Source organism: Calypte anna, chromosome 1 (genome assembly GCF_003957555.1).
Source record: "Calypte anna isolate BGI_N300 chromosome 1, bCalAnn1_v1.p, whole genome shotgun sequence".
NCBI classification, from domain to species: Eukaryota; Metazoa; Chordata; class Aves; order Apodiformes; family Trochilidae; genus Calypte; species Calypte anna.
In genome coordinates, this window is record NC_044244.1 from 173,350,619 (window position 1) to 173,374,462 (window position 23,844).

The following is a 23,844-nucleotide window of genomic DNA, read 5'->3' on the forward strand; positions in this document are numbered from 1 at the left end:
AAAAATACAAACCAACCCACAGATTGTGTAGAAAGAAGGTATTGCAGTATTTCTCCAAACTGACCAAAAGAATTTATTTTGCTTTACCAGGTCTATTACATGTTATTCCTCAAGTCAGAGAGGGATTCTCCGCATGCTGAATATATTGTGTTAATTACAGCACATCCTAAATGTACTCGGTCAGGATTATGGGAATGAAAAATTTATCTTGTTATTGTTGTTAGAAGGAATTGTATTATTATGTTATTGCACAAGTTATGCAGATTAAAAGAGAAGGCATTAAATGCTTCATTATATTTAAGATTTCAGTGTTGTTTATCGTTGCAGTGTTTCAGTACTAATCATAGTTTAGAACTGAAGATTTCAGAATCAAAATTATTTTTATCTACCAGTCCTTGGGAATTTATCTCATAGGGAATTTGTTTTTTTTTTTTAAGCTCTGCATTCTTCTTTATATATGAGTAAGTGCTGGTTGGAAAAGAATTTTATATGAATGCTTTTCTAATAGAATACAAGGTTGAATCAAAATCTTAGTAGGAGAGCTGTGCAATCTGTGCAAGCCACAGATAAGTCAGGGTATTTCAGCAGCATTAGGAAGGTGTAAATGCTAGTAACTGTTTTAACTCATATTATTTCTACCAAAGCCAAAGAAACAGATAAGAAACTGTATTTAGTTGTCTGCACAAAAGTATCCAGTGACACTTGGGTTGTGTAGAATATCAGAGATATTTTCATGGAGCTACCACGTGTGCACAGGCCTTGTGAAAGACCCAAGCCTTGCTGGAGTGTAGATAGATAACTGATGTGTCTCAGAGAGGCCTGGGTACTTTAGATGGGCAACTGAACCAATCTCTAAATAACACAACTACCATAATAACAATCTTAGAGGGCTCTGTAGTTCTGTAGGGCTCTGTAGAGTGCTCTGTAGTTTACTGAGCAGCAGCAACTGTGTATGAATATACTCCTAATCTGGGGGAATCACGAGGTAGTGGAACTTGATGAAGAAATTAAGAATGAAGTAGAGCTACACATTTGCTAGTAATGATGTGTTGTATCACCTCATGCTTGCCACATGTTTAAAGAAAAGATAAAAGTGGTTGGTTTGAAAGACCATGGCTGACAGATATTCTTTAACCTGTTAAATTGTAACAACTTTTTAGAAATTTTTGGTTTTCATGTTTTGCTGGTGATATTACACATTATATTGATAGATAACTTTTGTACTTGTTTCATCATAACATCTTATTATGAGTTTTAAATATTTACGTGCTGCATGTATTAATTTGGTACAGTGAACCCCCAAAATATACTACTGATTTAATCTTTCTTTTTGTATTTCAGAGACAAAGTATTATAATGGCATAAAATATGGCACAGTTCTACTACAAAAGAAGTGTCAGTGCTCCCTACAGAGATCGTATCCCTCTTCGTATTGTACGGGCAGAGTCTGAACTGTCTCATTCAGAGAAAGCCTATCTGAACGCCGTGGAGAAAGGAGATTATGCCAGTGTAAAGAAAGCTTTGGAGGAAGCAGAAATTTATTTCAAGATCAATATTAATTGCATTGATCCCCTGGGAAGAACTGCACTCCTAATTGCAATTGAAAATGAGAACCTTGAGCTCATTGAGCTGCTCTTAAGTTTTAATGTGTATGTGGGAGACGCTTTGTTGCATGCCATAAGAAAGGAAGTTGTTGGTGCTGTGGAGCTGCTGTTAAACCACAAGAAGCCCAGTGGGGAGAAACAGGTATGTGCAGGATTTTCTTAAAGTTTGTAGTCTGCTCCAATGCAAAAAGAATTTTGCAAAGGGACTAAGCAAAATGAAAAACAAAAGCAGCCATCATCCTCTCACGTAAGTATTTAAAATAAGAAAAACAGTAATTTTGATGTTGTATGCATTGAATTTATTTGTGTTCAGACATCATAGAATGGTTTGGGTTGTTGAAAGATCATCTAGTCCTGCCTCTGTGCCTTCTTGGCAGGACAGCATTCAATCTCTTCATCCTCCAGCCTGTATTCATATCAGGGATTGCCCCAGCCCAGGTGCAGGGCCTTTCACTTGACATTGTTGAACTTCATGAGGTTCACATGGTGCCTGCTTCTTGAGCCTCACAAAGTCATCTCTGTCATTCAGTCAAATTTGCAGAAGTGCACAAGGTTTATATAGTTTAATATAGTTAAGTCAAATGAGATCTAGCTTCCAATAAAATAGGGTAAAAACATCCTGCATCCTTCCTTCCTCCAGCCTGAATAACAATGTTTTTCACTTACAGATGAGTGAATGGTTAACTGTCTTCTATACAAATCCAGAACAGGGCTCATATTTAACTTTTCACACACAAAACCCCCTTTTTGGAAGACTGTGCTGTACAAAAGCCAAACTTCTTCAAGTCAGAGCTTTGTGTCCACTATAAATCCACTCAGGAAAATCTGGAACAGTTAAGTTTTGCTCATGAGACCTCTGACATGGTGACCTTCCTGCAGATATTAGTGGGAAGTCCTAATAATTGAAAGATGCAAACCATTCCAAAGAGAATAGTAGTGGTAAGATGTGATCCATTTTAATTAATTGTGAAACTTGCTTTAAAATCGGTGAAGGTTTCAGCCCCTCCGTGTGGAGGTCACCACCTCCTAACTCAGCAAGACAACACTGGGAGGTGTGACCCAATTGGTAAGAACTTCAGCCTGGTCTCCAGGAGTTGTCTGTCCTATCATACACAGCTAAAAAAGTATAAACATCTCTACCTTCCTCAGTCTTCTCTCAAAAGAAAAAAACCATTACATACATTCTCATTCATCATAGCTACGATACCTGCTCTTTTTCCCTTGCACTGCCTTGAGGCATCTCTAGAAGTAGCTAGCCTTTTGCACATCCTCCCTATTTTAATAAACTAGTGGAGAAAGGATAATATAGCCCATGAATTACATTATGCCTAGGACTCTTCCAGGAAGAAAAAAATAGTAAAAATACTTACAATATTGTAGTGCATTGTATTTTTTTTCTATTTCGATTTTCATGCATTATAGGTACTGTGTTAATGTATTTCAGTGAATACTGTGTTGAAATTATTGCAGCCCTTTCACAGATAATGCATACAATATTCTTTAATTAGAGTATATTGTACTTGCTGTGGATAGAATTGCATATAATAGGTAAAGAGTGTAATTTTTGCTGAAACAGGAACACAAATTCTACGCTTTTCTGTTCTGGAAAGAAAGAAATACAGTAGGTCTTTGTACAAATTTGGTGACTGCCTTCTCTTTTAGACTGTAAAAACAGAGCTCCTTTATAATGGCAACAGATTTATGTCAGAGAAAGAGAAAAAAACTATATTCACATTTTGATTAGCTCATTTCAATATTTCTTAACTGACAGTGCAGATGAGAATACAGTGTATGGGAATTTCTTAATGCAAGGAACCAGGATCTGGAGGTATTAGTGCACAGACTTGTGCCAAGCCAGGTAAACCACTTTTGTCTCCATTCTCCATCCTTTATAGTGGAAGTTGTCATTTGCAGAGTGGAGTTAATCTCACTTGACAGTAGCCACCCAAGTCTGTCTCATCTCTGATCTTGGTTTGTAAGGCTCCCCTTACAAATAGAGAAAAATGTAGATCACCTGGGAGCAACTCATGCTGTCTTTCTCAATTAAGATGGCATGAACCACTTTGCAGGATAGCAAGTGAGAGTCTACAAATTTCAGGCTCTTCAGATTTTCAGAATTTTTTGTATGTGCCACTGCAATGGAAACACTTGAATACAAATAATAAAATTTGTTTTAGGTGAGCTTCATGTTACAGAAGGCAAAAGGTAGGCTTGCTTTTTTTGTGTGTATTACAGTATTAAATTAGCCACAAACTGCTTTATTCCAAATTAGAGATTAGTTCTCTGGACTAGAGTTTAAGCATCTTGTTTCAGTGCCAGACTCCACTGCTGGCTGGTATGAAGAGTGCTGCTTCTCCCTGTCTTCCTTTGTTTCCCTAATTGTACTTGCTGAGAGTCTTCCCATTACTGTAAAGCATGAAGAATAACCATGAATCATTTGAGTACTGAGTGAAGACACATCCTTTTGTGTCTGTACAAGGTTAGGCTTGCCCATTGCAAAATGCAAGTATGGCTTGCAAGCCAGTGCTTGCAGAAAATGGTCTTCAAACAAGTAGGTTATTTACACACAGATGCTGCTTTTTGCACTGGGGACCCTGACAACCATTAAGCATCTGTTGGTGTCATATGGGTAGATAATCACATTGGTTCATTTTTAAGAACAGGTCATGCTGAAGGTTACATTTTTGCAGTCATGCTTTAATAAGGCAGATGCAATTGTACATATGTAATATGTTCAAACATACCTTCTGGCTGAAAAATAATAACAATAGGCTAAATATATGAAATCTGTATGCAAACAACTATATATTAAAATTTGTATTTTCAGTGTTAACTTACAATTACAGGTTTCAGTGTTTAGTTACACTTTTCCCCTGGAGAACCAAATTCCTTCTGAAACTCTTATTTCAAGCTACAACTTTGCTTTTTAATAATTATTTAATTTGTAAATATTTGCTGTGTTGTTTATAATGATTCATTTTCAGAGTCTGTACTTTGAATTACATATTTTCTTGTTTTGTTTTTTTTCCCTACTTTGTGTAAAGCTGGTCCTGTGTGGTAAAATCATGGCTCCTTGAAGGTAGTTGGAGTTTTGCCATTGATTCAGTGAGGTCAAGTTTTCACCCTTTTGCTGTTTTTTTTTCCCCTTAATGAAAAGTTATTCCCAGAGGAGGCAGATTAGAAAGCATGAAAAAAAAAATATCTTTGCTAGATACTGCCAAGCTCAATAAAAATTTTAGATTCCTAAATATTTCATGAGTGATGAAAGCTGTGAACATTCAAATGTAGAAACCTGATATTATTTAGACTCATGATTTACAAATACATGAATTAGTTCTGAACATTTTATATTCATGAGCTAATATACTGTGTTTGATTGCATAGCCAGTTTCAGCTTCATCCTCATACAGTAATGTAATTATATTTGTAAATTGAAAGAATCTTTAACCAAGAGCTCATTGACAATGTCAGAGAGGCAGAAGAAAATAACCATTTGCATCAACAGAAAGCTACAATTCTCCAGGACAGCTGATACATCTTTTGAAAGATATATCAAAACTGGATTCTTTAAACATTTAAATGTTTAGAAAGAAAAGGGTAAAAAATTAAAAACATGTTAATTTTGAGTAAGGATCAACGCATTTAGTTAAAATAATATATTTTTGCATTTTGGAAAAGTTTTCCAACTAATGTCTTCAAAATTAAGAGATGCCACTGAATCTTAAGTCTGTAATAATTTTCCTCTTCAGCAAAGCAAAACGAAACAAACCCCAACAAATACCACCCCCCAAAAAACCCAACTAACCAAGCTAAGAAAACTTAAAAAAACAAAACAACAACCCAACCAAAACAGTCAGAGCTCCTTGAAGTTATATCTAAACTCCCTAATGTACCTAACACTCAGCTATTGGGCTCTGCCTAATACCCATACATGTTGTGCTTTGCATGTCCAAGACCACATCTTACAGTGGGTTTAGGATGTTTATCAATATACAACTACATCTGGTGCCACCTGGTGACTAAAGATGAGGCATGTATTTTTTAACAGCTTCTGCTTTGTGTTGGACTCCTGTTACTCAGTTTGCAAGTGAGCTTTTTGTGGTATAGGTTAACACAACGAAGGAAAAGGTTATTGTGTCACTTATGTTTTCTACACTTTTTTAGCTGTACCAACTACAAGAGCACGTGCAAGAATGAATAACACAAAATAAGGTGAATGAGCTGAGGGAACTTGTCCAAGTGCTTTTAAGTTACCAATTCTTCAAAGCCATATGTCCTGAATTATCTGCCAAGTCACTTGTTACTTACCCTGACGGATAGCTGAATGCCAAATTAAGAGGAGAAAAAAAATTTTTCTTCAAAATGTATTTAAATAAAATGTTAAATTGCATGCAGCATCCACAGATAGGATGTGGATTAGGTAGTGTTAAAAAATGCACAGATCACCTTTATCTAAACCACATCGTGTTCTCCTGTTTGAGGAGCCCAGGCAGTGATCTCTAGATGAGTGGTTGACTGCCTAGATAAGAATGTAAAGTCAGGGAAGAGTGAAGCAGAGGTGTAGGTATCTTCTAAGGATGCTACAAAGCACATAAATGAAGCTGAAGTCTCAGTTATTAAACTTGAATTTTTATGGCATTGTATTATCTGAAAGACCAGATTTAGGGTATGGGAACCTGACCACAAAGTTCACAAGCATTGCCTGGCTAGAAAAGTACATGACAGTGTTTTTATGCCTCCCTATATTAGGTGTCAATCTTGTGATACTGTGAGTGTTTTTATAGGTGGACACCCTACGGGAAGCTTTCTGAAGATGTCTGAAAAAAAACTAAAAAACCCACCAGAATCTTGATAATTCTAGTTTGGCATTTGCAAACATAAGAGCATTTATAGAGAAAGGAGAACTTTAGGACAGGGAGGGAAGTGATCACAGTATGTCCTTGGCTCACTCCTGTGGTGTGGAACTCAGTCAGTGTGACAACACTGCTGGGCATGCAGGTAGGGTCATGGTAAGAAGATGCAAACTGACAGTCTCCAGACTCTGCAGCTTCCCTCCAGTCAGTCTGGAACTGAAAAGTTAGTAGCCATCAAAGCAGTTTGGGAGGTAAATCTCCTGTGTAGCAGATTACTCAGGCTGGGGGTGGTTTGGATGCACAGATCAAACATTGCATTTGATTTTTCATCTACAGAGGTGCTGGTGTCCTCTGTGAGACTTCTACCTGTGTTTCCTGTCCACTCTTCAGGCACATTTCTCTATTAACAGGAAGATACTTCTGCCTCTAGTATGTCAGTTCTTCATACACCACCTCTGCATTTCACCATTTCTAAGGTCTCCCAGCAAGATAACTGATATCTAAATTTTGCTCATCTCTTGCTTCCATCGGCAGTAGTTGGACAGTCAATGCATAATATATTATGATGTTCTGGCATAGTAAACATTTGTAAACACTGTTTCAGTTATCTCCACCCCTGCAAGAATGCTGTGAAATCTGCATTTCATTTACTGAAGGGGTGATGGAAGGTCTTTGGGATCAGCTTGGCTCCACTCTTTTTGTGTACTCTGCCATCATGCCACATGCAGTGAAAAGACATTTCTGGCACAAGGCTGGAAGTAGGAAGCTGAAATGAGACCATATGTACCTCTTGCAAACTTCATAGGCTGTTTACTCTCCTAGGATAACCAATAAGATCACATCATAAACTACTTTAGAAAAAATCCCTGGTCTCCTATTTGTGATGAGAAATATTTTATACATTGACATTTTCCATCTCATATCTGCAACCTCTGGTTCCACTGCTTTCTCACCCCCATGGACTCAGTTTAAGTCCTGACAAAGTCAAGCCAGCAATCCATGCCTCAGCTTTTCAAGGTGGACTTCAGACCTTGTTAGCCTCTAAAGATGCAAGTCTGTGGCACAGACAGTTTTATTTAATTGGTTTTCATGCATTTGCCTAGCAGTGCCTCAAAGGCCCAAGAAAGGATAAACTCAGCATGTTGGCTAAATATTGCATGGAGAAAGTATTTATTAGAACAGACCAAAGCCAAACCTTTGGAACTTAAAAGGTAGAGATATTTCTGAAGGACTGAAAGACATGCAGCATAGTCCTTAGTGAAGATCCTCTTTCATATGGGTGCCAGAGACAGGGTAACAGAAGGAAATAAGGGAAATGACATCTGGAAGAGATGAGTGAAGTGAGAAGTGGTAGGTAAGAACATGGCAGCTCTGATACTTTCATGCCAGATATTAATCCAGGATCTAACACAGCCAAACATAGCCTAATGCTCATGTACAGTGCTTGCCAGAGATGCTTTTACCTTGTGTGAACAAGATGATCCAGGACTTTTTGGAGTTTCTATATCCCAGGTGGTGGCAGCATTTTCTCCAGGGTGGCAGCAGTCCATCACTCCACAGCTTAGTGGTGAAAGAGCAAAAGGAGCTATGGCCAGACCCCTGATGGTAGGGAGACCAGCATCTCTGAACTTGTTCTGGCATTTATGTGCTACTCAGTGCTTTAACAACCAATGTGAACTCCTACACAGGAAGAGTTTTCTGGGTGGATCAGTAGGAAATCTTGCAATCTTGGGATTTTCTGGGAGGTGGGCAGAGAAGGGGAGTTCTTCTGCTGTGACAAGCTAGTTATATTTTGTATATATTGATGCATTTAGCTGCTTGACAGTTATTCAGGGTGAGGAAAGGCAGAGAGGAGATGTAGACGTTGAAAGTTGCCTTTCACTGAAATCTACTGCATGCAGTGTAGTTCAGATCAGAATAAGCAATGGTCTTATAGCAAAAGGTGTGTCAGTATCTGATTTTGTCAGCAGTGTAGCCGTGTAGTTTTGGAGACAATACAAGGATGTAAGAGAGCAGCCAGGAGGAAGTAATGGTCTTGTGTGAGGATGTGTCAAGGATGTTGTATAGTATAATTTCTAGGCCACTGGGCCAGGCTGCTGCATGGAGGTTTGGGAATTGACCTAAACTGACTGGGAAGAGATTCCAACAGCAAAGCTAGACTACTTTGCATTCAAAGTGCTTTTAGTCTGACAGCATTCCCATAAATAGATTAAAAGTCTAAACGTGAAAAGTCAAGAAACAGCATGAAAGCAGCACAGAGCCTAAAGATTAATTTTCCATTCCCCAGATGCTGGCAGCCTAGATTCTGCATTTCTGAGAGAGTTCCTATCAGGTCTGACAGAGCTCCTGTCTCCTGGGAAATTCCCTATGGTGGCCTCATCACTCTTGCATGTCTCTTAGTATCTTTGCACTTCTTGAAATTGCCCTTTGGGGAGCCCCAGGGTCCTGAGATGAAGCCAGAGCTCTTCTCTGGACCTGCACAATAGCCCAGCTTCAGTCTCAGTCAGGTTTCTCTTAGTGTGTGCAGGGCATTTTCAGTCTATTATTTTTCTTCCAAGCCTTGTGGAACAATGCTGTTTTCCCCATGCTGCATTGCCCCACGAGCCAGCAATGTTGATGGGGAAGCTTCTGTGTTGGTGTTCTACCTCCTCCTGGTAACAGTGTGTGCCGTCATGGAGAGGATCAGGGGAACATATACAGGTTGTGGGCCCAGAATACCTGTTGGACTTCTTTTAAGATGTTATTTTGAATTTTCACCTAGTTACAGAACTGACACTTATGGTGGTGAAGCAGGGGCAGAAAGAAGAAGGAAGATTTTGTGATCCTTTTGTCATGCCTTGCAGTTTTTCTAAACTAAAACTCTTTCTATATTAGCTTTGGAAAATACCAGTCACAATCACTTGTATTATGCTCTTCATCTGTTGAGATAAATGGATCATTCTTGTTTTGAAAATGTCTCCCACAGAAGATCATGAACTAAGTGCCTTTTTTCAATGTTCTGATTAATGACAGTCTAGGTAGTAATGAGTATGGAGGAGGCAACGAAAAACTATTTTGTCAGGCTTGAAGTACAGAGTTTTGAAGTGAAATATAAGGGCACAGAGTTGGTTCTTCCTACTCCTAGCTGCCCGGGAGAGTAGGTGAGTATTTTTTTCCCAGTGGCATCTGGTTAATGAGAATATTCTTACATGTTTTAATATATTACTAGACGGGGATGAGTGCAAAAGGCTGTGTTGGGGATATTTCAGTTTATTGAAATATATGTAGTAGCTTATCCACATGCTCAGTCTTCTGTGTAGTTCTTTGGGCACATAAATAACATGTAACTCTTCAGGAGAGGTGCCCCATAAAGGTAGAGATGAATAATTAACGTGTGCATTGGAGATACGGATTTGCAACACTATTGCTATTTGATGTTTTAGAAGGATGCTGACTATTTTCAGATTAAAAAAAAATCTGCATGTAACTGTTATTACATCTCAGCAATAAAGCCAAATTGTCTGTGTTTATATGCATCAGAGGTAGGGTGGGTGGCTGCGTAGAAAAGCCTGTGACAGTTACTAAGAAAGACTCCAGAAGCTGCTATGCTGGTGCCATTAGCAGAGCTGCTTACTAGTTCACTATTGAGGTAGGCAACATATTCTACAATATGTACCCATCACCTTGTAACAAATGCTAGATCATAATATTCCAAAGTGGAAGCAGTCACAAAATGTGCATGCTGAAATGTGGGGGAATGTGATGATTTCCTGACCTGTAGAAAATGATAAGCCATTTTTTTATTGGCAATAACCCAAAATACCTGCCTAAGAGGATCCTTTGGGATAGATTCCTGTCAGGTATTGTTCTTAATGATGACTTAGACCAGCTTTGAATTTATTCCTCCATTTTAGCATTTTGCAGAAGTTCAGAAAACATTGGTGATGATACAAACAGATTTAAAGACAACTGGTGAAACAAACCTCTACCAAACTTCAAAAGTTACAGATTTGGAATGATGAAGCACTTTTCTGTCATTTTTTGCTGGCTTATTCACATTTGTTTTCAGTTCATCCAGTGAAAGCAAGCACTTTTCTACCATGAGGAGATGAGAGTAGAATAGCAATAAACCGCTGAAAATGTAAAGGAAATAAAAAACTGTAGAAGGCTCATGCAAAAATTATGTCCATGGAAAAGCCATATTTCTCTTCAAGAGGTCATATTTTCAGTGCTGCTTTACTTTCCCTTCTTTTTATATTTACTGAGCCCCACTTTACAGCATTCACCTAAGTAGCAACTGCATACAAATCAGAAAAAAAAATGTCCAAAATCTCTGGTTTCTACAACCAGTGGCTCATTTTATAACCTGACATGCCTGGAATCCTTTTTTGCCAAACCTTTCTGCTTTCCCTTCCTGAAAACTCAACAGCTACACAGATAGTTTAAGCTAAAGATTTTAACAGCATGTTAGGGCTCGAAAACAGGTCTGAGGCCAGTAGTATAAATCTATTTAGAATACTAAGAGACTGAAAAAATAGAACCTTTTTTAAATTGATGTAGACTTGTGTTCTAAGGTCTATAAATCCCCATAGCCAGTTATCTTTACTTCTGGCTATAGAATTTAATTTACTGAGTGAATATATATATATTAAAGGAGCAGTATAAACAAACCAGCATCTTCTCTGCCTGGAGCACCTTCTCAGGACAGTTAATGATTTTGCCCTTGATATTGAGAAGATTTGTGCTGTATATGTGTATATGTATACAAACATATCTATGTAAGGGATGGAAGTCACGTCCAGATTCAGATGCCTGACCTGACTTTAGTGTAGCAGAGTCTATGCAGAGAGGTCTCTTGCATCAGGACATCCTTCCTGTACTGCACCTGCATTGCAAAGTGGTGAGAACTTCCAGTAGGTGTTGTGTCATATCTGTGCAGATCTCTCTGATTCTCTAAGGTATCTTAAAAGTACTTAATGCTAGGTACTAAATGTCTACTTATCTAAATCACTCCTTTGGTGTTCCCTTTTAAGCAAGATAGTTGAGCTCCCAGTCAGGTCAGTGAAGGGATAGCTGGTCTGCTGACCAAATGCAAGTGTCTACCCTACCATAATCTAAGAAAAATAATTATCTGGACTCTACTTTCTATCTCAACCAGGGGCCCAGCTTCATGTAGTGGCTAAGTGAAATGTGTGGCATCCTGGCATATCTATGAGACATGTGTGGGCCTGGCAGGTTTGGCACAGGACCCGTGCAAGATATGTGCCTGTGTAGAGTAGTGTCTGGAGGTCATATAGGACTCATGGAGACATCTGCAATAGTGCTAGACTCCTACACAAGGGCAACTGAGATGAGCCCTGGATTTGCTTAAAAACCTAATTCACATGTAGATTCTATGATTAGATGTTGAAATCTGGAGATAAACCTCATCCTGTAGGTTCATCTACAACATATCCTTTCTCTGACAGTGTCCAATGCAGAAATCCAGGAAATATTTTAGGAACAGGACTGCTAGAGCCCTACTGTTAAACTGTTTGCAAGTCATAGCAATTCCTGATGGACACAATCTTCCCATGATGTGGTACACTGAAAGCTCTTTTCTAAGAGTTGTTTGAGAGTTCTTCCTTTTCTATGTGCAACTGTGCTGAGGAACTTGCCTATGTAGATACCTTTTAAACAACTTGTATACAAGGAACAGTAGAATTTGACAGACTTCCAAAGTGAACATTAGTCTTCGAAGATCAAACATGCAGTCATACATAATAATATTTAAAACAAGTGGCTTTCCAAATCTTCAGCAATGGGAAAACCCTATGAAAATTTAAAAACCAGAAACATGCCACTGTATAGAATCTTGCTCTAATACAGCCCTCAATACTGTAAGCTTTGCTCTTGTCAGTGGGTATTCCTTGTAAAATTGTTTTGTGAACAGAAAATAATGACATCTGGTTTCCACACAGCTATGTGCATCATGATTGAATTTCCCATTTTTAATGTTACAAATGTTCATCAAAGATTTAAAGAGGCTGATACACCCGTAGTATTCACTGGTATCTAGTAATACTGTTGAGCTCACACTTCAGAATATCAGTTATATCAGGAAATATCACTTCAGATATCAGTCAGCCATCTCTTTTAGGAAAGTTGCAGGAATTCAATATCTCTAGTATTCGTTCCCTATCCATCTGGAACAGCCCAACAAATTCAGAAGTCACAATGGTGTGACTGACAGAGTCCTCTAACTTGAGTACAGAGTCTTACTTTTCTTAGAAGACTGCAAATTTAGCCTGTCAATTTACCAACTATTTTCTGGATGGAATATACATGTTACATACTGTACAGACAGAAGTGTTTTAATTGCCCTTCATGCCAGTGCCAAGATCTGTATCCTCCACATCTTCAACCCAGGCGAGCAGGAGGCAGAATTATTTCCTCTTTCAGTTCAAGTACTAAAACATTAATGAGGGTTGGTAATAAAGTATTATCTAAGTCTAAAAGAAGAAACTCTAAATGTCCACCCTTAAAATCTTACATTTCATTTAGTGAACTGCCCAGATGCAACTGAATATTTGTAGAAAATGCAAAAAAGTCTGCCAGAATTTTATTTCCTATGAATGAGCTTTGTGACATCAACTGTTAAGTACAAACAAGCTGGCTGAAAAGATAAAATTTCTCTTCCTTGCTCATTTAAACCTCTGCTTAGTAAGCCTCTGTTACTATGTGCGCAGAATTAAGTAAAAATACATAAGCTTAAAGAAAAAACATTCGTTAATGCCCATTAGGAATACCTCTCCACCCTTATATTACTAGTATGCACCATGTGAAGAAGGTATATACAGATCAAGATCTGCAATCAATCAGTAAGTTTAAGAGGAGTACAAACTAAGATCAAATTAAATTGAAACAAGAACTCACAGTATTAAAGGATTTGAACCAATCCATCCTCCTTAACACCAGTTTCAAAGGTTTCTTTCCAGAGATCTACCCTAAACTACATCAAACTCTTCTGCTCCTGGTCTTTCACTGCATAGGACAGGTTATAATAATATTTTCCTCTCCCATTTGTCTGCTCATCTCTTGGCAATGAAAATTTAAAAGGAAATTTTTGATTTCTAGCAATGTTCTATTGTTTACCCTTATGTCATCCCAAAATCTCTTAAGCAGTAGGATTGTTCTGTTGATTCTTACATGCAGGGAAGATGTAAAAGGGTCTATCATTAAGGAACTGAACACAGCTGAGAATATCATTAAGTTATAATAATATTCACTTGTCAATCCTTTGCCTCTCAAAGGAGGTTTCATTTTTCACTGCTAGCATAGTTGCATAAGCCTTGGTCTTCTTTATCAACTTCAGAAAGAGTCCTTTTTTTTCATCTCTGAATGTTGGAAAACTTATAATATGGTTCAAAAACTAAAGCTACTGCTGAATAACAAACCACTGAGTAACATACCAGGAAGCAGCTTGCTATGACATTTCTCTGCAACCTCTAAAGATTTATGAGCTTTCAATGTCCCTGCTATACTCTTTTGTATTCCCTTCTCATAATATTTTGAAAATATGTAAAGCATTTTTCCTTAAGTGATTTGCAAATTTCCCTGATTCACCCTTTGTTCCTTGAGAGTATAACCCTTTTAATTTTTTAGAAATGAAATTTACTTCCAGCTGTGAAGATATCTCAAATGACTTTGCTATGCTGGATAATTGCAATCAGCTATAAAGAAGTTTAGCTAATTCCCACCCTTCCCTCTGAGACTCTCATATATCTGAAACAGTTTGTTGATACCTAGAGAGGCCACCAATCTTTTAATGTTCTTTCTGTGAGAGCTCCTTTTCAAGAACCATCTTTCTCATTTCTTAGCCAGTGGGATGCTTTTTTCTTGTTTCTAGATCTGTGAAGCTCAGGGGAAAACACAGGATCAAGCTCAGTTTCTAAGAACTCTTTTTCTAACATTTCTCTCAAGACCTCTCTGGAGAAGCCAGCCAATTTCCTTCTGCTTCCCTAGATAACTGCTGGAGTGATTCTGGGAGAAGGCAAAAAAACCCCAGGAAAAGCAAGAGCATTTCCACATTTTTCTCATCAAACCAGAGGCATGGCTTCTCAGGAAATAGAATGTCAGATATAAAATTCACTCAAATTAGTTTTCCTTATGAACCATTCTGTGTTGGAGAAAAGTATCTGTGCATCCATTTTAAAAGCATTTGGTGGGGAAGGATCCCACTAGATCTGCTTCAACATCAAGGAAGTTTCCATATTGGCTTCTCTCATCAGGAAAACTTTGAGAGAGGCCTACATCATCTTTAATGTGATGTGACAGAAATAATCTGAGTTCTCCTTTAGTCATTTCCATAAGGATATTTTTTTCTTTCTTAGATACCATATTTTTCCAAACCATTTCAGTTTTCTTCTTTCATTGTCCCTGAGTGAAAACATCACTGTTTGCTTGTCATTTCTTCTTATGAGCACAGAATTCTTACCTCTCTGCCTCATTCCAGAAATATCTCTTGTGAGAGAGCAGGTATGAGTTTCAGAGCTGCAAATAAATTCAGAATGTAATGACAGTCTCGAGTATTTACTTTCAAGTGATTTCCCACCTTTGCTCAGGATATTGATATTGACTGAAGGAAGGACAGATCTGTACATTAATAATGCTCCCAGGAAAACTAAGAGAAAATGTATACTTTTGGGTACAGGCTGTACTTTAGATCTGGTCCCAGACACACAGGAAGAGAAAACACAAGACAACTAAAACACTGAAGCCTTTTGTCATCACTCAAACCCAACAAATGCATGTCCCAAATGTATCAAATCAAGTATCTTTCCATCTGATTCTGTCTGAAAAGTATTATCAATTAATTTTTCACCACTTCCTTTCCATTTTACATTCTCCTTTTTGACATAAAAGAAATCTATAATTTTTATACCAGGGAAGATTCTGAAGGAAAAAAAGTCAAACGTTCTTATTGTAAGCATCTGAAAGAAAACACAGACACCAATGGCAACAAATCTTGTCATAACAATATAATTTTCATTCATAACTAGATAGCAAGCTCTATATGTTGGGGGAAAGCAGTACATATCATATGGATGGAGTTTTCTAAGATTTCAGAAGCTGTCACTCAAAATGCAATCAAAGCAAACCACACTCCAGTTGTGTAGTTGGTAGTTGCCAACCAGACGTGGTGAAACCAGGCAAAATAAATCAGAGGGATGAAATTCTCAGTTCTACAGGTGTCTATCCTAGTCACTTTATTATGTTGTGACATTTAGAATAGTGAGAGAGTGTTTTAAATATGCAGAAAACAGAAAGCTGAGGGGATAACAAGGCTGTTTAGGACACAATGAGATTTTAGGATGGTTTTTGCAAAGAAGGCAAATTATTTCTGTAAAAATCCTTACAGTTCAATAAGGAAAAGTATAAAATACTGAGTAAGTGGAAAAAAATAAACCAGGTATATATTGGAATTTAAAATTATTTAGCAGTTCTGTAGGGTAGGCTTAAAACAAGACTAATACAAAAATACTGAACAATATCATATTACTGTGCAAAAATGTCATATTTAGTCACACAGGTGATAAGATATACATGAATTTTTCCTTCATGTTGCTCAGAAGTAGTAAGGAGGATGCAGAAAGGAGAATGAAGGTTCAGAAAATTAGAAAATACTCTACATAAGGAAAGTCTGAAAGAATGGTTTAAAAGACAAATCTGAAGCTATTGTAAAGAAAGAATGTATTTGTATCCACATTTTTTAAAACAAAACATTATATGCCTAAACTGCACCAAGGTAAAACAAATTACAAATCAGAACCATATTCTGGAAATTATACAACACATCCACACACCCACTGCAGGACTTTAAGTGTAGATAGCTCAAATATCCTGGGGGATTGATCTAGGTGTAGTTACCATACTTTGGGTTTGGGAGGCCAAACAAGACCTTTGACAAGTTCCTTCCTGTCATCCAGTGCTTTTACTCTTGAGCCCTTTTACACTTTTTGGCTCAAATGTTCTGCAGATGTGTCAAGAATATACTATTATTTGTATCATGGAGTTATGCAAGTCATCCTCATTGTTTAGAAAAGTGGTGGTTTCAGTAAATTATTAAATGCTATTGTAATACTTTTTCTCAATGTATGACTCAAATGCCTTTTGTGCAATGTGGCTGGCACACAGACTGGAAGCCATCAGTCCATGCTGTGGCTATTGTGACACACAAATTGTAATAGAATGAGCATGAAAAAGCATCTTGGAGTAGGTTAAGTGTAACTGATAAAAAAGATGAAAACCCTGAGGTTTTGAAAACTCAGCTGGTAGTTGGAACAAAAAGAATGGAAATAACTCAAACTTGCACATTTAACTTTGAAAAATTCCCATATCCACAAAAAGACAAGCAATAAAACCTCCCTATATGTGACAGGGATTTGGTATTTGTGTTAAACCATGACAGTTAGTTATAGCCACATCTCTCCTGTTTCTAGCCATGTCCCAGCAAAACTAAAAGTAAAATTTCAGCAAAATAAATGGACATGAATGAATGATGAATCTAGGAATTCGGAAAAATAGTCATTTTGTATCCCAGCAGTGTTGTTCAGGAGCTATGGTTAGCTATGGGTTAGTATTATCTTGAGATAATAGAGCCATCAAGTTTTGAGCTGCTTCAGTGTATAGCTTGTGTCTGCTGACTAAATTCTGTTGGGCTGTATAACAAGGGTGGTTATCTTACTCAACCATATACTGGTGGTTATCTTACCCAACTCGAGCTATCTAAAACTAGGTATCTATTTTGGGTTGCTTATCAAAGCCTCTCTCTGATAGGTGCCTTTCTTGACTGACCTGAAATACAGTATTTTCATAGGAAAGTAGTAAGGACATTTTATAAAACTGCTTGTTAGAATTCCTTAAAATCATATTAATTCAATCCAAAACAAGCTGTTGAGGGTTGGTTTTTCTTATAGTTAAAATACAGGGAAATTTTGGAATGGAGTTTCAAAATAAATAGAAAAATCAGAATATTGTGTTCAAAAATGCCCCCCTCCCAAAAAAAAAAAAATTATTTACCTGCTTTTGCTATGTCTTTCTGTTATTAATTCATAGCTGGAATTATACCTTGGGTTTATAAAATATTTGTTAAAAAAAGTGTACTCAATGGGGAAAAGAAACAGAAAGAGGTGGTCTGCCTAAGCAGCCTTGATCTGAGATGGTTAAAAAACCCATGTCCTGAGATCCATGTAAATTGCCCATCTGTTACTGTCTTAAGTCAGGCTTATATGTTTTCTTCCCCTCAAGGAAATCCCCCACTTTTTCCATTCATAACATAATTGGGAATCTAACAAAAGATACTTCCATCTGAAGGCAGAAGCCCAAAGAAACCTTCCAACCACAAAGTCTTGTGGTTAGGGTTTCATTTTGGCCAGTCAGTCCCTTCATTTTGCTGTGAACCACATACTATAATTTAGTAAAAAAGGGATGTTTTATGTGCTTATATGCTCCAACTTTAATTGGAGTGTTTAGTATGTTTTATATAAGAACCAGTACTTTTGGTTTTAAAGCACACTTCATATAAGACTCGGTATTTTATTTAAGACCCCAAAAGATGCACATCACTTAACCACAAATATGTATTGCCCCATTTCTATCATCTTTATTGCTTGGGGTTAGACTACAGGGAAAAGAAATCTGTAGGACAAGCATTAAACATATTGATAGCATTCAACTGAAGTGTGGATGTGAAAATGTTAAAGGATACAATTTCACACATTCACAGAATTTCTAACGAAATCTTATCTTTTAGACTTAGGCAGCATTTCAGATGTTTGATTAGTATTCAAAGTGTGCTTTCTTAAGTTACAATTAGAAAATTTCATTGCAAATTCATACATTTACATGTCGTCTCTCAGAATGTTGTCAGTTACCTTACAGAGCCATAGAGCAAGGGTGAGGCTTTGTGGATTCATCTCTTTCCCAGAAAAAGAACAAACATGGAGGCAGAGTATTATAAAAGGAAAGAAAATACTTCAGTAGCACATGACGAGTGTGGTGATTACCTTTAGGAAGTGTAGTGAGTCCAAGGACAAAAAAAAGGTGGACTCTTTCTAGAGAGGTCAGGGAAGCTACCTACACGAAGCAGAAAACAGATGGGTTATGGCTGGTGTCACACACACTGGTCTCAAATGATGATGTCTCCAAGCTCAGTTTGCCGATTTCAATCCACTTGCCTGCCTTACGTGCTTGATGGGAATACCCTGGAATGGGGAAGAGGTCTTTTGACCAAATCTGGGAATATGATTGCAGGCCTGCAGTTTGTGCAGTCTTGAAAGGATAGTTTCAGCAGGATAAACTGTATATAGACTCTGTCAGTGATATGGCAACAGAATTAAAATTGTCCTCAAGTTATTCAAGTTATCTGGTACTTTATCAGTGACTCACTGCATGCCAAAGGAGTTGAGGTAGGAGGATGGATACTTCCATCATCATAATCAGGTTGTACTTCAGATGATACAATAACACATAACCAGACAAGAACTCAAAAACCTTAATGTAAACCAGTAAACTGTATGTGCGTAAGGAGAACTTGTATGCTGTAGGCAATACTGAATTGTAGAGTTCAGTATTTTCAAGATGCATTTGTTTGGCTGATGATAGCAATAGTGCTAAAGTAACTGATGAACTTGATGACACACCTATATTATATTAATTTCCTTGCATAATGTGGTACTGCATAAGATGACCTTGTTATCTGTCATGTATCCTTTTTAATTTTGCTTTAGGTTTTTCCTTCAATTTATTCACACAACTTTTTGCAGACATTGCAGGATTTTATCTCCCTTACAAGCAAAAGGCAAAATAATTGTAATAAATAGAGACAAGACCCAGACTAGCTATCCATTTGCCCAAGGAAATAGATTGCTTTATGTAGATTCTTCTACTTAAAAAGTAGGTAAATGTACACTGCAGTTTTCATTCTTTTTGTTAAGATATTGCATAAGAGAGCCAATATGAGACACCCAGATGAGAAATGGATACATCTGGAATTTTGTTTCTCACTTTTCAAAAACTGGCTTTTTTTTTTTTTCCCTCTGTTTCTGGAATAACTAAGAGAACATGAGCAATCGGTCCCTCTCTGCTTTGATGCTATATGGACAGAAAATGTCCTAAATGGCATTAATTTAGCCTCAGTTTGTCTTTCTTTCACAGCAAAGGGGCTTCTTTTCACACAGACAGAAGAGGGCTGTTCCCCTTGGTGTCTGCACTCATTCCCACTCACAGTTAAGTGCAGGAAAAAGCAATGCAACAAAAAATCTTATATCCTTGAGCACTGAAATGTACAGACCTTGATCTATACTTTCTTCTTTTCTGCTTAGTTTTCTTTTTACCTGTTCATCCCCTCACAGCTACACATACAAGTATACGCAAACACCAAAGAGCTTTGCTCAGTCCTGTGAATAGGGGTAAAGTAGAAAAAGATCAACCAAATGTAAAAAGGCAAAAATCATTCGAGCTTTCTAAGTCTAAGTAGCCTCACTTTATGTAATAATTCCAAAATGTATAATATATTTACAGTACTACTAAGCCTTGGGAAGTCACAGTCAGTGACTGTAAGACCTAGCAGCTTCCCATTCTCCCAAGATTTAAGGAAGATTCATATGTTTTCTGTTAGGATTTTGTCAGACTTGTAGGTTGCATGGCTAATATCAATAATGTGCTGATTATTTAGTTTGGCTTCATTAAACGATATTATTTTTCAGTAGTTTGGAAGTAAAATTCATCAGAAGTCTGGTGACTTCAAAGTATTCTGGGTCAACAGGTAAATACTGAGATATTCAGAGTGCCATGAGAGCACTTGGAACTTCAGAAGATAAGTACTTCATCATGCTGCAGATGAGGGAACAGTTTGACCTTATTGTGTTGGTATTCTGTATATCTTTGATTTAAATGAGTAGGAAACCTTAAAATAGGAGGTAAAGGGTCAGGGATTAAACTCATGATGTAATTAAAGTTCCAGTTTTAGGGTCTGCCCTCTAAATTTAAATGTTTTCGTAAGTTAAGGCTGAAATTATTTCATACACACCTCTATATTTGGGTAAATTGTGATGGTATGAATTCCATAATGTGTGCATTAGCCTTGTAGCTGAGCTACCTTGAGATGAAAGATTTTGATAAGCTATGAGAAAAACAAGCAGCCTTTGACTTAATGAACCCCACATACAAGTCAAACACTGTAATGCCACGTTGTTTGAAGCTGTGTCTCTTGTTAAATTTTCAGAGAAGATTGCTGCCAGTGACATGTTAAGATAGCCTTCAGTTCTGGCAGGGCTTGAAGCAAGTATTAGTTTAGCACTGTCAGATAGTGGAAAGATAATGACGTGGTAAGTGACAGAGGAAAACTCTGAGCAGTCAGTGAGTTTGGAGTTACAGCTTTGTATCCTTGAAGTTTTTACCCTTCCAGCTCTCTCCTCTACCCCTTGGTACCCTGACCCTGGGCCCAAGAAGGAGCCTCACTAATTGTGGCAGACAGTCAGAGCACAATACATCCCTCCTTGTAAACCTTTTTTTCTGGCCTATGATAGCCCAAAAGCTCACTTCTATTAATGCAAAGGTTGAGCCTTTTCTGCCCTTTTCATCTGTTTCTAGCCTCAAAAGCATTAAACACAGCTGTAAATTAGAGAGCAGGTCAAGTGTGTGTGTGTACACGTGTTCTATTTTCTACATAATAGGCAAGTAAAAGAGATGATAAATCTAAGAGTACAATAGCCATTGAATTTTGAGGCTGGAAATGGGTCTTGTTTTCCCCATTGATATCAGAGAGGAGAGAAAACAGGTACAGACTTCAAGCCCCAGTCCTCACTGGACAGGAGTAATGAATCCATCTGGGCACATGGGCATCTCCAGGGGGACTCTGCAGTGTTCAGCCTGGAGCTGACAGATCACTGTAGGTGCTCTGGAGGCTTCCAGCATTAGGAGAGACCTAGGGCAGTGTAGACATAGCCAGAGAGTCCTCTGAGAAAACATGTACCTAGGTTGTTTTTCTCGTCCTGACCATAGCTGAGACTGAGCACAGTGCACAGACCTTCTGCTTGTTTTTTTTCACCCGAGTGTCCACCCCAGCCGTATGAACTTTCAATATATTCTCATATGGGTTCCTTACCTCCCAAGTGATTTTAAACACTTATGTCTCAGTAGGCTTGCACACAGTACACAAAGACATTACTTTTTGTTTGTACCTCAGAATCATCATAGAATCATAGAATGGTTTGGGTTGGAAGGGATCCTAAAGATCCAAACCCCACTGCCATGGGCATGGACACCTCCTACTAGACCAGTTTGCTCAAAGCCCCATCCAGCCTGGCTTTGAACACTTCCAGGGAGGGGGCAACCACAACCTCCCTGGGTAACAGGTGCCAGTGTCTCACCACCCTCTCAGTAAAGAATTGGTCCCTAATGTCTAACCTAAATCTCCCCTTTTCCAGTTTAAAATTATTACCCATTGTCCTGTTGCTACATGCTCTTGTAAAAAAATTCCTTCCTACCTTTCTTGTAGACCTTCCTCAGGTACTGGAAGGCTGCTATGAGGCCATTATAAGAAATAATAAAAAGGAAACCAAAAGGGAATGTGCTTAAGAGATGGTCAGCTTTGTTTGAGATGGTTCTTAGCATCTGCTCTAAGTCTGTGGAAAGGACTGTAAGGATGGCTGCTGCCTTTGTGTGGGGTCATAAGTGTGGGTGGGCTAGCCCAGGCATCCCACAGCCCTACTGTAAAACAGTCTGCATGCCACCTTTACCCACTTCTAAGCCAAGTGTGCCTGTTTGAGCTTGTTGGAAGGGGTAAGAGGATTTTGCCCCTTGACGGCACACACCTTTCAGAATCCAGCACAGCTTCTTGAGGTCAGAAATATGCTATGTCTAGGCAGGGATTGTTTCCCTAGGGATGTGTGATTACAATCCCAAATGCTGGATCTCCAGTCTGAATTTTCACTCCATTTTACATGAATAAGTGGCCACCTCCTGAAGTAATTCTCTCATTCAGCTAATTAGTGCTTCAGGCCCCTGTCTTACAGCCCACACACATAGCAGCTCTTATACATGGACACAGTCCCACTGAGCAAACATTAGTTATTTTACACACAGAACAGCTAAAAACTGTACAAAATACACGGTCTCTTCATTATAAAGAGGTAGAAAAGATCCATCATCTGCGGATTTTATTTATGGATTTAGATCCACAGACAACTATTTCTTTGCAGCTTCATTTCATTCTAGTTTTGTTTTACACCAACTCTGTGCATTTAATTGTTTTTTCTCTACCTCTTTCCCCCTCAAGATTCTAAACACAGTTCCTATCAACTCATTCTTACACTGTTTTTTATCTATTAACTTCTCTTCTTAGTTATTTGTGGTTTTTTCCACCTTGTAACAAGGCTATTATTCTATCATAAGACTTTTGTCAAACAGTGTGTTTCTCTAACCTTCAGACACCTTTTAGTCAAATGAGCATCACTCAGAACACCTCACTGATATGGACTTGGCGTGTACTTGGTTACAGACCAAAGGCAATTCATAAGTCATGCTTCCAAAACTGTATTTATTTTATTAACATTGGTTAATTACAATTACGTGGCTTCATAGTACTAGTCTAATGAACTGTATTCATCTGGGAAAGACTTTAAAGTCTGGTATTGTAAAATAAAGGAACAAGCTTAAGATGAAGGACCTTGCAGTCTTTGCAGTCTTAAAATATAGAAACACATCAAAAGTCTGAAAATGCAGAAATACACACCAGAAGAGGCTTTACAATAGTTTCATATAGTTTCTTCTCAGGGCCACTTCTGGGCTAACAATTCTCCCATTTTCTTATGAAGAGCAGATATTTGTTTGCATGAGTGAATGTAGAACTGAGCCCTAAGACATTAAGCTCTTTGCAGCAGGTATCCATGTTACTTTACACAGTCATATTTCCAACCTTCTTGTTAGGAAAACATATTTACATGGCCACTTTATTTTGTAACTCTGTCTTGTGTCCTATTCACTTCTTCCTCTGAGAATCACAATTATGCCGCCATGATTCTGTCTCCCCTATAAAGCTGAGATTAACCAGTGGGAGACAAGGAGGCATTTCCATCTCGCTCACGGCTGGCACTTCAAGGGACCTGACAGGAGTATTTGTGTCTGGTTTTCCTTGTTTATCTAATCACTTGCTCTAATGAATCGTTGCCCATGGGCTGTTTGTGTACAAACAGGTTTTATGAAAAATCACAACCTGTTTGTGGCAGTATATTAGATGGAAAAAGGCTATTTTAGCTTATTGAATTGTTACATTTAAAGTGTTTCCATCAACTCCATCCAGAAGCAAAGATTCATCAGTCAGTGTACTACCTCACGTGCTCTTCACAGCTTTATTTTCTGCATCT

At 38.0% G+C, this 23,844-nt stretch overlaps 1 protein-coding gene across 2 annotated transcripts in view; it reads left to right on the top strand.

Moving 5' to 3' along the window:
• The first annotated feature begins 1,341 nt into the window (after positions 1-1,341).
• The window catches only part of TRPC4 (transient receptor potential cation channel subfamily C member 4), an 82,623-nt gene continuing 60,120 nt past the window's right edge, over positions 1,342-23,844 (top strand). Inside the window, exon 1 of one of the 2 annotated variants that reach the window (XM_008490107.2) lies at positions 1,342-1,746. In XM_008490107.2, coding sequence (XP_008488329.2) covers positions 1,369-1,746 — 378 coding nt within the window. In that variant the 5' untranslated portion in view covers positions 1,342-1,368. The remainder of the gene's footprint in view (positions 1,747-23,844) is intronic. The other variant, XM_030454299.1, reaches the window with a different exon arrangement.